The 14,580-nt window shown below is 41.2% G+C and overlaps 1 protein-coding gene across 2 annotated transcripts; it reads left to right on the top strand.

The window, feature by feature from the left end:
- The first annotated feature begins 54 nt into the window (after positions 1-54).
- On the top strand, positions 55-13,661 carry SAP30L (SAP30 like). Of its 2 annotated transcripts, XM_026659394.2 has the most exons (4): positions 55-337; positions 1,801-1,923; positions 4,085-4,183; positions 7,946-13,661. In XM_026659394.2, exons 1-4 carry the CDS (start codon positions 152-154, stop codon positions 8,072-8,074), a joined length of 537 nt encoding a protein of 178 aa, XP_026515179.1. In that variant the 5' UTR covers positions 55-151; the 3' UTR covers positions 8,075-13,661. The 2 variants fall into 2 exon arrangements, with proteins under 2 accessions (XP_026515179.1, XP_026515180.1); XM_026659395.2 differs by lacking the exon at positions 4,085-4,183.
- The last annotated feature ends 919 nt before the right edge of the window (positions 13,662-14,580 follow it).

The following is a 14,580-nucleotide window of genomic DNA, read 5'->3' on the forward strand; positions in this document are numbered from 1 at the left end:
CCCGGGAGCTGGGACCGTGCCGGGAGTTTCTAGGGGCCCCGTGGGGGCGCTGGGTGTTGGAGGCGCTCTCATTGCCGGGATCCCAGTCTCAGCCCTTGGGAGGCATCGGGTATCTCCCTCCCTGCCATCACTTTCCTGGCTGGGCTGGGCGATGAATGGCTTCAGCACCGAGGAGGACAGCCGGGATGGGCCCCCCGCTGCCCCCTTTTACGGCCAGAGCTGCTGCCTGATTGATGACGGGGACCGCTGTGTCCGCCCGGCCGGCAATGCCTCCTTCAGCAAGAGGATCCAGAAGAGCATCTCCCAGAAGAAGCTCAAGTTGGACATTGACAAAAGTGTGAGTTGCAGCCCGACTGTGAATCCTGTCGTAGCCTTGCCTTTCTATAGCCCGAGGGCTTCTGCAGTGCTCTGCCCACTTCATGGGCCACTGCAGTGTGGTCTCTTCTGGGGTGGAACCCAGCACCTGCTTTACAGGCACAGCAGCTTACGCCACAGTTTGGTACCAGCCTGCAGTCATCCCTGATATTGCATGGCGGTTGGGACCAAACTGAAGATAGACATCGTGCGTTGAACACTGCAAGCTGTGTTTATTGAAGCCACCTTGGCAACGTTGAAGCCACCGGATTGACGATGCTAGGGTTCTTTCCCTCTCTCAAAGGAATAGGAATTGTTGTGATCTGTGTGTATGGTATACCTAATGTGACACTTTATTTTGCAGGCTTTATTCCAAACGATTTTACAGATTTAAATAATATAACTCCCCAATGTCGTAAAAGAAGTAGAGGACAGAGAAAAGGTCTGGAAGAAGAGAGAGAGAGAGGGAGATCAACTGGTGATTAAGTGAGAAGTAGAGCTAGTAAAGTAGTGAGATTTAAAAGGACTTCCCAGATGGTACATGCTAGGGGAGGAGCATCTTGCATTCCGGTGAGCATGTTGTGTGGAAGGATAGAGAAAAGGCCACTTTCTCTTAGTTTTGGAGGCAGTAGTACCACTTCAGCCACTGTTAGGTACTTGTGAATGCTGTCATTACTAAAGAGGTAACTTTAATTCCACAAATCCCAACCAGTTGGGAGGTATTTACATTAGTAAAGCTTCAAACTGTTCCCATGAAGCTATAATTTAAAAACTGTCACATCAGACTGAACAGTTGACACAATCATTTTTTAAATGAAAAAAATTGAAAGCTTTTTTATTGGTTGGCATCCAGGAGGCTTATCTGCTGCCAGCCAATTAGTGATAATGTTAAGTGACATCTGTCAGTCAAGCCTATAAATGAGACCCTCACTGGGTGGAGGATACATCTGAGCTCAGCAGCCATAGTCTTTATGGAGAAAGTTTCTATTTAAAAGTTTCAGAGTGGTAGCCATGTTAGTCTGTATTAGCAAAAAGAACAAGGTGTCCTTGTGGCACCTTAGAGACTAACAAATTTATTTGGGCATAAGCTTTCATGGGCTAAAACCCACTTCATCAGATGCATGGTGTGGAACATACAGTAAGCATTGTGTGTGTGTGTGTGTGTGTATATATATATATATATGAAAAGATGGGAGTTGCCTTACCAAGTGGGGGGTCAGTGCTAACGAGGCCAATTCAATTAAGGTCCACTTATATTGCATTGGCCTCGTTAGCACTACAAAAGTAATCAACTGTTGAGAATAGGCCACTTCCACCTTAATTGGCCTCGTTAGCACTGTGTATTGTTTCTTTATAATTGATCATACTCTCATACAGGTTTTTTTTGTTTTTTTTTTTTAATACAATAACTACTCTGATTGCTTTTTCCCCACTTTTTACTCTTAGGTAAGGCACCTGTACATTTGTGATTTCCACAAGAATTTCATTCAGAGTGTGCGAAACAAAAGGAAGAGGAAAACTAGCGATGATGGAGGAGACTCTCCTGAGCATGAGATGGATGTCCCAGAGGTACGTGTCTTACACAAGCGGATGTTGGCTGCTATTGCCAATGTCTGCTGTGTTCAAATTTCATGAACCTTATTGTCTTGGGGGGAAAGGTGAACGTCCTTTCAAATCTATGAAATAGGGACTTTTGAGCACTTTCATACAGCTGTGAAGACTGTCTTTCTTTCACCAAAATTGAAACTTTGTCTAAATTCTTATGGAAGTAACAGTGTCTTCAGGAATAATTTTTATATTGAGCGAGATTATTCTGATTTTGTTTCGTGAGCATATTCCATTTTCTTTCGTCACCCTGAGATGACCCAGTTCCTGGCTTTCTTAGATTTCTTCTATATACGTGTCCACTTAGAACTTTCTAGAAAAGGGGAATTGCAAAGATTTGTGGAAAAGAAGTCCAAGCCTACAATTTTATATGCAGGGAGTAGAACTGAGAAAATAATTGATTTTTTTCAATTCAGTGGCCAACCCAGCTAAATAAATAAATAAAAACTAATTTTGTTTTGAACAGAAATGTTTGTTTTTTTTCTTGCCAAAACAAAAATTAAAAGAATTGGTTTGGGGTCAAACAGAATGCTTCATTAGACCCTAAACTAATTTGCTTTTATTTTTAGTGCTTTTTAAAAAACAAATCTATCCAAATTTCAAAACAGAACTTTTACATTTTTTTAAAAATTCTATGAATTTGACCAAAAACCGTGAATAGTTTCATTTGCCCTGAGACTACATTTTTCAGCAAATTTATTATTCAGTTGAAAAATTTCATCCAGTTCTAACAGAGAATGCCTAAACAACAAGTAAGGGGGTAGTCAGCATATACACTATTCAAAAAAAAAATTAATGCACATCAAGTCCTACTGCATGATTCCTGATTGGTGCCACAACCCAGCATACATCATTCTGGGATGTCACAGCTTTCAGAATCTCCACTATGGTAATGGAGTCAGCCCATGTGGTCTTAACTAAGCAACATTCAAAGATGTTATGCAGTTTTGAAATATGTACAATATTTTTTTAAATCCCAGTGTAGCATTATTTAATAATACTTCTCAAACCATGAAACAAATAAATTATAAAATCTTTAAGACAAGAGCCACATTATCTTATTTAATCTAATTTCTCTATTCCTCAGTTTCCCCGTCTGTAAAATGGGGTTATGAAACTGACCTCCTTTGTAAAGTGCTTTGAGATCTACTGGTGATATTATTATGTGTACTTTGGGCATTGAGCACGCTTTTAAGTGTGGTACAATAATAAATTGAAATAATTACTTAACAGAGCCCTTCTGGGCTGGCTCATTTGCTTTAGTGGTTTTTCTCATACCTGACATGCTAGAAAGTTGCTTAGTTAATCCAGCTGGCAGGACGTCATAGTTCCTAAAAACATTAGTAACAAAATTAAATTTCTGTGCCATATGCTGCAGATAACAAAAGTTAAGTGACATTCAACGCATAATTTAAAACATAAGAGGGAGTTTTGCAATTTACATTTAAAGTTCTCTTCATCTGGTCGGTTATTGAAGCACACACTTTGACTGCCCTTTGTGCAGTTTTTTCTCACACTCACTCTGTAGAAATTGTGCATTTAGATTTTGAAATATCCCTGGTTGAGTTCATTGCTTCACAGTAGCCCTGAAACCCAACAGTTTGTGACACGAGCCATTTGCTCAGTGGGTAATAAGATGGTATTCAGCCACAAGTTTCTAAACTCTGTGGGAACCACCGGGGAAACAGCAATGAGTGTGATTTCTGTTTGTAACAAAGAACTCTCTAATTCTTAGTGTGGTTCTTCTCTGAAAAACAACTCTGTAAAAATGGCATTGGGGGACTCTTTGTATGTAAATGTCTTGCTTCTCAGATTCACTCCGTTTACAAGTGAAAGGATTGCTGAGGATGCAGAGGTGTAATTGAGAGCAAAATTTGGCCTTACAGCTGGAAATTGGCTAACAGTTCTGTGGTGGTATATGAGCTAGAACAGAATTTCTCTCCCCTGAGACTGTTTTGGCTCTGCGGCATTAACAAGAATAAAAAATAGACTTATATTTGTCACTAAAGCAAGCAGATGTGGCTCTGAATACAGACAGAGCAGTCCTGTTGAGTTAGTAAGTGCCAGTTTGAGATACTCTCCTCAGATACATCTGCACCCCAGTCATCCTGCATCTGTTTTCCAGGTTGACCTGTTCCAGCTGCAAGTGAACACGCTGCGACGGTACAAAAGACATTACAAGTTACAGACCAGGCCTGGCCTCAATAAGGCTCAGCTAGCAGAAGTAAGCGAGGGTGTGGGGAGTTGCTTTTTATAACAGGAAAAAAATGTATTTTTTGCTCCCCCAATCTGACATACATTTTCTGGACACTAGTGGGTGCACTGACTCTATCAACTAGTACATACCAGATGCTCTGCTGCTGGTTTCCAGTGAATTTCCCCAGCAGAAGGCTATAAGCGTATTCTCCTTCCCATGAGAAGGATCCTGAGGAACATTTTGCAGTAGTTGTTTGTACTCCTTTCTTCCCATCCTGCTATTTCATTAAAAAGTGAATGATTAATGATGGCAGAGTGAATAGAATCAGAAAATGGACTCCTATTGTCCTGTGTATTTACCAATTTTCAAGTTATTGGTGACAGCTGTAAAACCAAACTCCTGACACATGTTCTATCAGAGACAAAGAGGGCAAGGTAATCTTTTATTAGACCAACTTCTGTTGGTGAGAGAGAGAAAAGCTTTTGAGCCACATGGAGTTCTTCTTCAGGTCACCCAAAGAAGAGCTCTGTGTGGCTCGGAAGCTTCTCTCTGGCCAATGGAAGTTGGTCTAATAAAAGATATTACCTCACTCTCCTTGTCGCTCTAATATTCTGGGACCAACACAACTACACTGCATACAACATGATCTAACACTCATTTTAAATGTCATATTTTAGTTTTTCTCCATTCTGTGCCTAGTGCAATTGGGCTGCATTTCTTCATATTAAAGGCAGAGTCACTAACCCAGTCCTTCCCTTCTCTCTTTCCTCCCATGATCCTGACATACCTTGCTTACCTAAATCATGCCTCACCAATCTATTAGATTTCTTTGAGGGAATCAACAAATCAGTGGATGATCCAGTGGATATAGACTCATAGAATATCAAGGTTGGAAGGGACCTCAGGAGGTCATCTAGTCCAACCCCCTGCTCAAAGCAGAACCAATCCCCAACTATTTTTTTTGCACCAGAGCCCTAACTGGCCCCCTCAAGGATTGAACTCACAACCCTTGGTTTAGCAGGCCAATGCTCAAACCACTGAGCTATTCCCCCTGACTAGTGTACTTGAATCATCAGAAAGCCTTTGACAAAGGCTCTTAAGCAAAGTAAGCAGTCATGGGATAAGAGGGAAAGGCCTCACATGGATCAGTAACTGATTAAAAGACAGGAAACAAAGGGTAGGAATAAATGGTCAGTTTTCAGAATGTGGAAGGGTAAATGGCAATATCTCCCAGGGATCTCTACTGGGAGCAGTGTGGTTCAGTGTATTCATAAATTATCTGGAAAAGGGGGTAAACGGGTAAAGAGATGGCAAAATTTGAAGGCAATACAAAATTACTCAAGATAGTTAAGTCTAAACCAGACTGTGAAGAGTTACAAAGGGATCTCACAAAACTGATTGACTGGGCAACAAAACAACAGATGAAATTCAGTGCTGATAGTGCACATTGGAAAACATAATCCCAACTGTACATACAAAATGATGGGATCTAAAATCACTGTTACCACTCCGGAAAGAGATCTTGGAGTCATTGCGGCTAGTTCTCTGAAAACATCTGCTCGAGGTGCAGCGGCAGTCAAAAAAGAGAACGATGTTAGGAACCATTAGAAAAGGGATAGATAAGACAGAAAATATCATAACACCACTATATAATTCCATGGTACTCCCACACTTTGAATGCTGCATGCAGTTCTGGTTGCCCTATCTCAGAAAAGATAAATTAGAATTGGAAGAAGTACAGAGAAGGGCAACAAAAATTATTAAGGTTGCATATGAGGAGAGATTAATAAGACTGGGACTTTTGAGCTTGGAAAAGAGATGGCTATGAGGGGATATGATAGAGGACTAAAAGCATGAATGGCACGGACAAAATGAATAAGGAAGTGTTATTTAGTCCTTCACATACCACAAGAACCAAGGGTCACCCAATGAAATTAATAGGCAGCAGGCTTAAAACAAACAAAAGGAAGTACTTTTTCACACAACGCACAGTCAACCTGTGGAATTTATTGCCAGGGGATGTCATGAAGGCCAAAAGTAAAACTGGGCTAAAAAATAATTAGGTACATTCATGGAGGGTAGGTCCATCAATGGCTATTAGCCAAGATGGTCAGGGATGCAACCCCATGCTCTGGGTATCCCGAGCCTCTGACTGCCAGAAGCTGGGAGTAGGTGACTGGATGGATCGCTCAGTGCTTGCCTGTTCTGTTCATGTCCTCTGAAGCACCTGGCATTGGCTGCTGTCAGAAGACCCAATACCAGGTTAGATGGATCATTGGTCTGACCTAGTATGGCCGTTCTTATGCTCTTAATAAGCCATTAAAGAGCTGTCTCCTCCTTCAGTCCTCCACTTGAGAGAAGAGTTTGGGTAGCTCTTTTATACAAGCAGTGCTGCAGATAGATGTAGTGTCCTTAACAGATATTCTAATGTTCAAGGCAGTTCTGCTTCAGGACAATGTTACAGAATCCCCACTCCTGCCCTGATTTCACCTGAACTTGTTCCTAGGGAAGCTCTGCTCTCATCAGGTTAACCTTACCTCTGCAGAAATGGCACTGTGTGTTTCTTGCAGGCCCTGGATTTTTACCACCATACAGCACCCAAAGTTCTGGCAGCTTTGTAAAATGTTTCGTTGCTCATTTTCAAAGTAGAGTACGGAATTAATGTTGATAATGTTGTACAGTGTATGGCGTGGAGTAACAAGGTGAAGGGTGGGAGGTAGCTCCTCATTGGTATATCATGTATTTGTAGTGTTCTACCTAACTAGTAAGCAGTCTTTCAGCTCCCTCTTGTTGGCAAGCGCTATGTACTGAAGCACATTTACAGTAGTATCCCCAGCAAAACTATTATGCAAGCAGAGTTTAACCTTAAAGGGAGCCTAACTTAAAATTGTCACACACTTCCCAGATTTCCTGTGAAGTTTGAGCAGCTTTGACCCTACGCTGGATCCTCGTCCAGCTCCTATGCTTGAATCACTTCTGCCTGAGGCTCTTAGACATCTGCTTCTAACCCACCGTAAGGAAAACTCAAACTTCCATAAGTCTTCTTGGAGTGATTCATATTGTTCAACCTGCATCAAAAACCAATTCTGGAGTTGTGTTGGGTACTGAAAGAGATGTTTCCACCATAGGGGAAAGCACATCTCCTAATCCTGCTCCAACAAGACCCTTTTTTCATTAGATTTATCCTTTGGATGAGAAAAGCAACCTAACTGTCCAGGGTTTCTACCAAAGTTTGAGGTAGCAGCCCTAGCTTTTTTTCTGTTGTGTATCCCCTTTCAGTTCCTTTGATGAAAGCTTCCCTAACATGTTTTAATGTGGACAAAGGTCCATTGAAGCTGCATTGTTTACATTGCCAAGTCTCTACCTCTTTTGGATCGCTTGGCGATAGCTTCCTTCACCCTTCTTTAAAATATTGAGTCGTGGGGAAACTCTCTCCAAGCAAACTTGGCACGGAATGGATTGTGGGGGTGGTTTCTACTACTAACTAATAAACTAGCCTGTTGTAATGCTTTCCTAGGAAAGGAGGACTTCCTGGCTTCCAAATTCCACCTGTGAATTGGCTGCTGAAATTGTTGATTTAGCAAGACCGCTCTCTGCTCATATGCACATTCTAGCTATAGTGAAGGGGTAAATGAGGACTGACTGTTCAAATCAGTGCATGTTTGCATAAAAGTGTGTTTTACTTGACAGCCTTAAATCAATGTCAGGATGAACAAAGACCAAACTGTAGCTCTGCTTATTTCTGCATTTAATTCAAGAATTTGCCTTTTTTTTTTTTTAAATGTTTAGACTATTAGCCGCCACTTCAGAAATATCCCTGTGAACGAGAAGGAGACACTTGCTTACTTCATCTACATGGTAAAGAGCAACAAGAGCAGGCTGGAGCAGAAATCGGAAAGCAGCAAGCAACTAGAATGAAGATGAGTTGGCCTTTGGATGAGAATAAGCATGATATTGAAGGAACAGGTGGTGTCATGCATTTTAAGCTTATAAAGACTGTTCAACTATATTGTAAATTTTTTTTAAATGCAGTGTGTGTGAATGCCTAAAAACTCTTGGTCAGGACTATCTGAAAACATGTGTCCAACATGCCTAAGGAGACTTACTTCCCAGTCAAAGCCAACATTGGAATGAAGGAATAAAGATCATAGGAAGAATTAAAGATATCAGTAGGACTCCGTGGCTTTGGAGTTCATTGATGCAGTGTGTTAAAATACTTCTGGAAGCCTGCTTCTGAATGTGATTTAGGTGACAAGTAAAAAGAATTCAGTGGCCTCATTCTGTGTCACAAAACCACCATGCAGCACACTTGGACTCAGGACTGGAACAGCGGTGGAGTTATAATTCAGAATCAAGGTGCCTGGGTCAGAAGTCTGTCTGAAGCTTGCTCACAACCTGAACACACTCCACCTTTTCTGAGTCAGTGCTACAAGTCCCAAACTTCTGTGAATGAATGCTACAATTCGCCAAATCCACTCAGTGAATGCTATTTGATTGGTTTGAAAATAGATTTCTCACGTCATATTATATGGAAACCAAACTGATATTGCCAACCTTTTCATCTGCTTCACCTTATTTAAAAACTCATTATTTAATTGAATTGTTTTAAGCATTTGAGAACATCTGCATTTTCTGGACTTATGGCATTTAAGGAAATATGTGGCATTTAGGCAAATATTATGAATTAATTCACTGGTTTGATCATGTTGTTAAAAATGCCCCAATTAATTTACGTAAGTCTTTGTTGTGTCTCTTGAATTCTAGGCTCAGGGGGATAGGTGAAGCAATGGCTTATGGCACGAGCCTTTATCCTGGGTCAGATCAGGTATATGTCACACAAGTAACTTTATTCTCAATCTGGTCTTCAGCAGGTCCACATCACAAAACTGGCACAAAGATTGGTCTGACTTCCAGTCTCAGTTTCAGATAAACCATTCTAGGAGCAATAGATATGTCACCAGTGTACTAACAGGAGTGTATGCGATATTTGAACAGCATCTGCCTGAACTGTTTTTGGCATGGACAGAGAGTCAAAACACTCACCTTTCATAAGCATTAAATTTACGTTTCCTAGGAATAATGCTGATCATGGAATGGCACACAGTTGTCCTTTGTAACTGCATATTTTAAAAGTAAAGTTAAAATCACACATTTTTGTCATTTCAAGCCAAGGTATTCCTACAAATCTTCACAGCCTAAACAAAATTGGCAAAGGGAGCCTAAAGAGGGTTGTGACCTGTCATTTTCCAATGACCTCAAATTCAACTCAAGGTAATCTTTGTGATTTAAAACACCACTCTGCGCCCCTGCTGTTTTAACTTTAGTCTTTTTATTCTGTTCTGAGATGCCAAGCCCCACTTGATGAGCATATATGCAAACAAGCCTTAAGCAGCAAAGTGAACAGTGGAGAACTTAGGTTAGAATTTTTCCGTTGTGGGTTTGAACATGCAGAAACCGGCTGTAGCTTTGAATAGCTAAACGTGAGACACAGCTCAATATTGTATGTATTGCTTATTGTGCAAGACAGACAGTTCATACAATAACGTCTTGAAATCTTAAGCTTTCCCAAAGTGTCTGTTAAGATAATTAAGGTCACCACTCTAAGCAAACTGAGTTTATTTGCAGAGCTTTCACGTGTTTGCTTATGTTCCAAATAGATATTCAAGAAACTTCAGCCTTTTTAATAAGTCCAGTGTCATGCAGAAAATAGTTCTAGTGCTAGGGGTATTCCATTGTAATCTGATGCATCTCTGAACGATGTGGATTGTGTCAAGTGTCCTCACAGACTTCAATTCAGTATGAATTTGAAGAACCTTTTGCTATTTAGATCAGAGGATATGTCCACCCTTCAGTTAAAAACCTGGCCCGTGCCAGCTGACTCACGCTCGTGGGGCTAGGGCTAGGGAGCTGCTTAATTGCCATGTAACCATTCGAGCTTGGGCTGGAGCTGGGGCCCTAGTGAGGCCCGAGCCCAAACCTCTGCAATTAAACAGTCCCTAGGGAGTCAGCTGGCATGGGCAATTAGACACCTACAGGTGTCTAATTGCAATAGAGACATACCCTAAGGGGCTTTGACACAAGCCGTGAAGGAGTGTATGAAATGGTAAGCAAATGTCTTGCATCAATATTTCCTGAGTGTTTAAGAGTCTCCATTATTCTGGTCCCTTCCTTATTGGAAGGCTGAAATAAAAACCCCGTATCAGTCAGTTGATCTGATTTATATAATTCAGGACAGATGCTTAGAAGGTATTTTTCTCTGACTGCATGATTAACTGCAGAGTTTGTATGCATGCAGCCGGAGGAGAGTGATTAAGGAAAAATCTGTCTTCAAGTTATGAGTAGGTTATGCCTCATCCTGACTTCCAGACCAAAATTGTAAAAATGGAATTTATGTGGTGTGGTGGGTTTTTTTTGTTTGTTTGTTTGTTTTTTTAAGAGCAAATAATTTGTTGCAGTGTTTTAGCCGCTCAGCAGCAAATAGATTCTTTACAAAGGAAATATGGTGGCAGGTTCCATCTGTTCAGGTGTATTCATTGGAATGTTTTTGTGCAGAGGTGGGATTCAGGACATTTTTCTGAGCTAATCGATTGATATCAAATTTGATTGTTGTTGGTTTCACTTAAGCAATTATACTTAAAAAAAAAATCTCATTCTAAGGTGGTGTGATGGAAAGATGTTTACCAGCCATTAGCAGGAGTTTATAAGGTGGAGAGGTTGGAGGAGGGACACCAAAGAAGCAGAGGAATCTTTGGTTTTCAGATCCCTTGGATTCCATTGCCTTATAAACACTTGGAGATGCCTTATTCTCTTGTTCTCAACTCAGCTAGAGTAACAAGCCTTGATCATGAGAGCAAGTGTCTTGGTGGAGGGACTGGTCACTCATGTGACTCCCCATGCTAGAAACTGACATCACACGTCAATTCAGCAGCAATATCTATGTTCAGAGTGCCTGTGGCTCTCAGAGCATTTAGACTTTAATAACCAGAAACGCAACAATGCAATTGTTCTGTGTAATGCCACTGTGTGTATTTGATTATGCTGCATGCTAATTAATGATACTGTCCAACGTTTTTTAAATCCTCAACAGCAAATATTTTTTGAGCCTCAGAGATGTGAAAGCTGAGGTAGCAGAATTTTTCTGCACTTCGGGGTTTGTTTAAGATTCAGGAGAGCAGAAATGCTTTGATTGACGTGATTCATTCACACAAGGTGTACGTTTTTACCTTGATACTTTCAGAATTTGCATTTCACAGATGGGACTTAAATGCTATCTAACTGAACCATGGTGCGCACACTTTAGTAGTAGTATATCATTTGTTCCAAGTCCTGTGGGTGGAATTCATCCAGTGCAGAAGGCCCTATAGGAAACCCTCCTGTCCACATAAGAACCTAATCCAATTAAAGACTCCTGTCAACTTCATTAGGGTTTGGATCAGACCCTAAGCCCTTAGGATGGAACTCAGAGTCCCTCCTGCAGGCTTCTTCAGTGGGTTAATTTCATCCTGTGTAGTGGTCCTATGCTGGTCACTAGTATTTGTAGGGGAAGAAAAAAATCACTGACCTTTTTCATGCCTTCAGCTCAGTGAAGGAAAAAGCAAGAGAATTTGAAGTGTACTGTGATAGGATTAAATTGGGGGCAGTGGCATTGTGATGACTGGAAAGTGCAGCTGATAAAGCGGGCAAGAACTTAGGGGGCACTTTGTCCTTAGATGTTCTGTGTTCATCTTTCAAGGCCTAGTTTTGTCTCTGTATCTTGAATGCTGCATATCTTGAGCAAACTGTTGCAGTAATATTTAATGTTTCTTTTGCTAGAAACTTTGGATATTAAAGCCTGATTAAAAATTTAGGTCAACCTAGCTATATCGCTCAGGACTGTGAAAAATGTAATGCCCTGTGCAACATAGTTAGGTCGACCTAACTCCGCTGTAGACACAGCTAGATCACCAGAAGAATTCTTTCCATCAATCTAGCTACCGTCTCTCCGAGAGGTGAATTACCTACATCAGTGGTAAAAGCCCTTCCTGTCAATGTCGGAGGCATCTACTCTAGAGTGCTACAGACAGCACAACTGCAGCACCATAGCTGTGCCATTCTAACTGCTGTGGTGTATACGTATCCTAAGATTCAGAAAAGTGGAGGATAAAGGTTGTCCTGACTTTACCTAATTCTCTGGTACCTGCAGGCATGCTTCTAAGGAAAGTTGGAGGCTCTTTTGATGTGTAGCTCAACCAAAAAACTCCACTAAAAAAACCTGTCTGGCATTTGAAAGTCAGACATGTCAGTAGGATGACTTCTTATCCAAACAAGCTATGAAATCTAAAGCCAAAGTAACCCACAGCAAACATAGTTCAGACTAGGTAGCATAGCAAAGAGAATTCCAAATAGGACATGGTCCAAATGAAAACCTAGCTTTTTAAAAATGTGTGTGTGAAGGAAGAGTCACCTAAACAGTGTTACATTTTGCAATGAGTGTTTTATGCCAAACACAAATGTAGTGGGGAGGAGAAAGGGTGAGCCATGCACTTTACTTCTGTTGGTAGGTTCTAATGTAAATACCAGTGGGAAATGATGGTAAGTAAATGGAGGTGGTCAGGGAGGGGGACTTAATCAAACAAAATCTTTTCTATCTTTGTTTCAAACCATTCTTACTCCTGCAGTGCCCTAGCATCGTTTTCTCTTTAAAGTTTAAACTGTTGAGATGAGGGAACATTAAACTTTTAGGTGGGAGCCATTTTACTGCCCAGTGGATTCACTAAAGGGCCCATCATGGAGAGACAATAGAATATTCTTTGTTTCTTCATGTCAGCTAGGGCTTATCAAGCATAAGAGAGGTGGTAGAGTTCAGTTTGCAGTTTCTGCTTTCTAGTTTTAAACGGGACTCTTAATGGCACCAGATAGTCCATTCACTTCTGCAACAAACCCCTGCTCTCACTTCCATGTTACGCATTACCCACAGCTCTGTTTGAAAGTAACTAAATAGTGTTCATGGAATGGGAGGGCTCTTGCCTTAAATTCTGAATTTCACTTACAATCAGGTCTGATGTATAAAATAGGTTGCAATAGGTTCTTAAGGTCTCTGACTTAATAGATTTCCAGTGTTATTTTTAAGAGCGAGGTTTGTGTTTTGCCTTTCATTTGTTGTCTTGTCCCATTCCACAGCCAGAACACCAAGAGGACACATATCGGATAACTTTAAAAAAAAAAAAAATCCTTTTACTCTGTACCAGGCTTACTGGGAGAAAAAACAATCATTCCCCCTTTCTTTATAGCCTCCCACATGTTCTGCTGATCTTATTCCAAATGTTTTGGATAGCTTGTATTTTTACTGATGTAAGATAGCTGTGTACTGTCAGCGTAACTCTAGTAACTTATAGTGAAACTGTATAATTTTCTCAGAGATGTAGAAAATGTTCTGCTCCCACCGTGTATGAGACTTTAACTCTGTACTGTCAGACAAAGATATAAATGCCTGAGTTTCACTTTTAATAAATGATCTATCTAGCAACAAGCCCCACACTCCCTCTGTTTGCCTCTCTGAATGGGATTCACTTCCAGTGACTGGCTTAGGATATTTGGTTCCTGGGATGATCTAGATGTTGTGCTTCTCACTGCTACACAGGACACCTGGGTTCACTTTGATTCCCAGTGCTGACTTTTTGTTCCCAGGACTCAGAGTATTGCGGAGATGGGAGGGGAAGTAGGGGGGCGAGGAAAAATGCCATTCCCCTGTGTCGAATAAAGGAGTCCCACCAACTCCTTAGCTGGATGAGTAGTTCCTATGACATAAGGCCTCTTGTAGCATAGTGGGTATAAGCCAAGAAATGTTCCAATGGTATGTAAAGAAAACTTTTGTTAAATAAGATGTGTTCACTTGGCCAGCCTCGTAAGCCTTCTATTTAGAGGATAATGTACCTTCCATCATGGGGGATTTTCCCTGCTATGGGCAGCCAGCCAGTAAAATCCACTGTTTTCCATTTGATTCATTCTTATTTTGTGACTGACTCCTCTTATGTGCCTGTTGTAGCGCCGTGCTTGTCTTCGTTTTGAAGAATACTCGAAATGGTCCTTCTACGCACCATCCGCTTGGGTCCGTTTTTAAATGGCGTGTTCACCAGATGAAAGGTGAGTGTCCATCTTTACAGTGTGCAGATCCAGAGAAATGGTGGGGCGCAGCACCCCAAGATTCTAAGGGAGAATGAGCTGGATCTGGAGAGCTGTTCGTTTTCCCCTCCCTCCTCCCTGAAGCGTTCTGTATCTCTGTTCGGAGCTTTCCCATTCATCCCATCAAACTTTCTTCCCATTTCACTCTGACTTCCTCCAGTCCTAGGGTTTTTCACAGCTAGGGAGCATTGGCCAGAGTTGTGGCGTCAACGAAGCATGTGGGAGATACGAAGTGCTTTATAAATATTATTTAACAAAGCCTC

Source organism: Terrapene carolina, unplaced genomic scaffold (assembly GCF_002925995.2).
Source record: "Terrapene carolina triunguis isolate 2854851 unplaced genomic scaffold, T_m_triunguis-2.0 Scaffold629, whole genome shotgun sequence".
In the NCBI taxonomy this organism is placed as follows: Eukaryota; Metazoa; Chordata; order Testudines; family Emydidae; genus Terrapene; species Terrapene triunguis.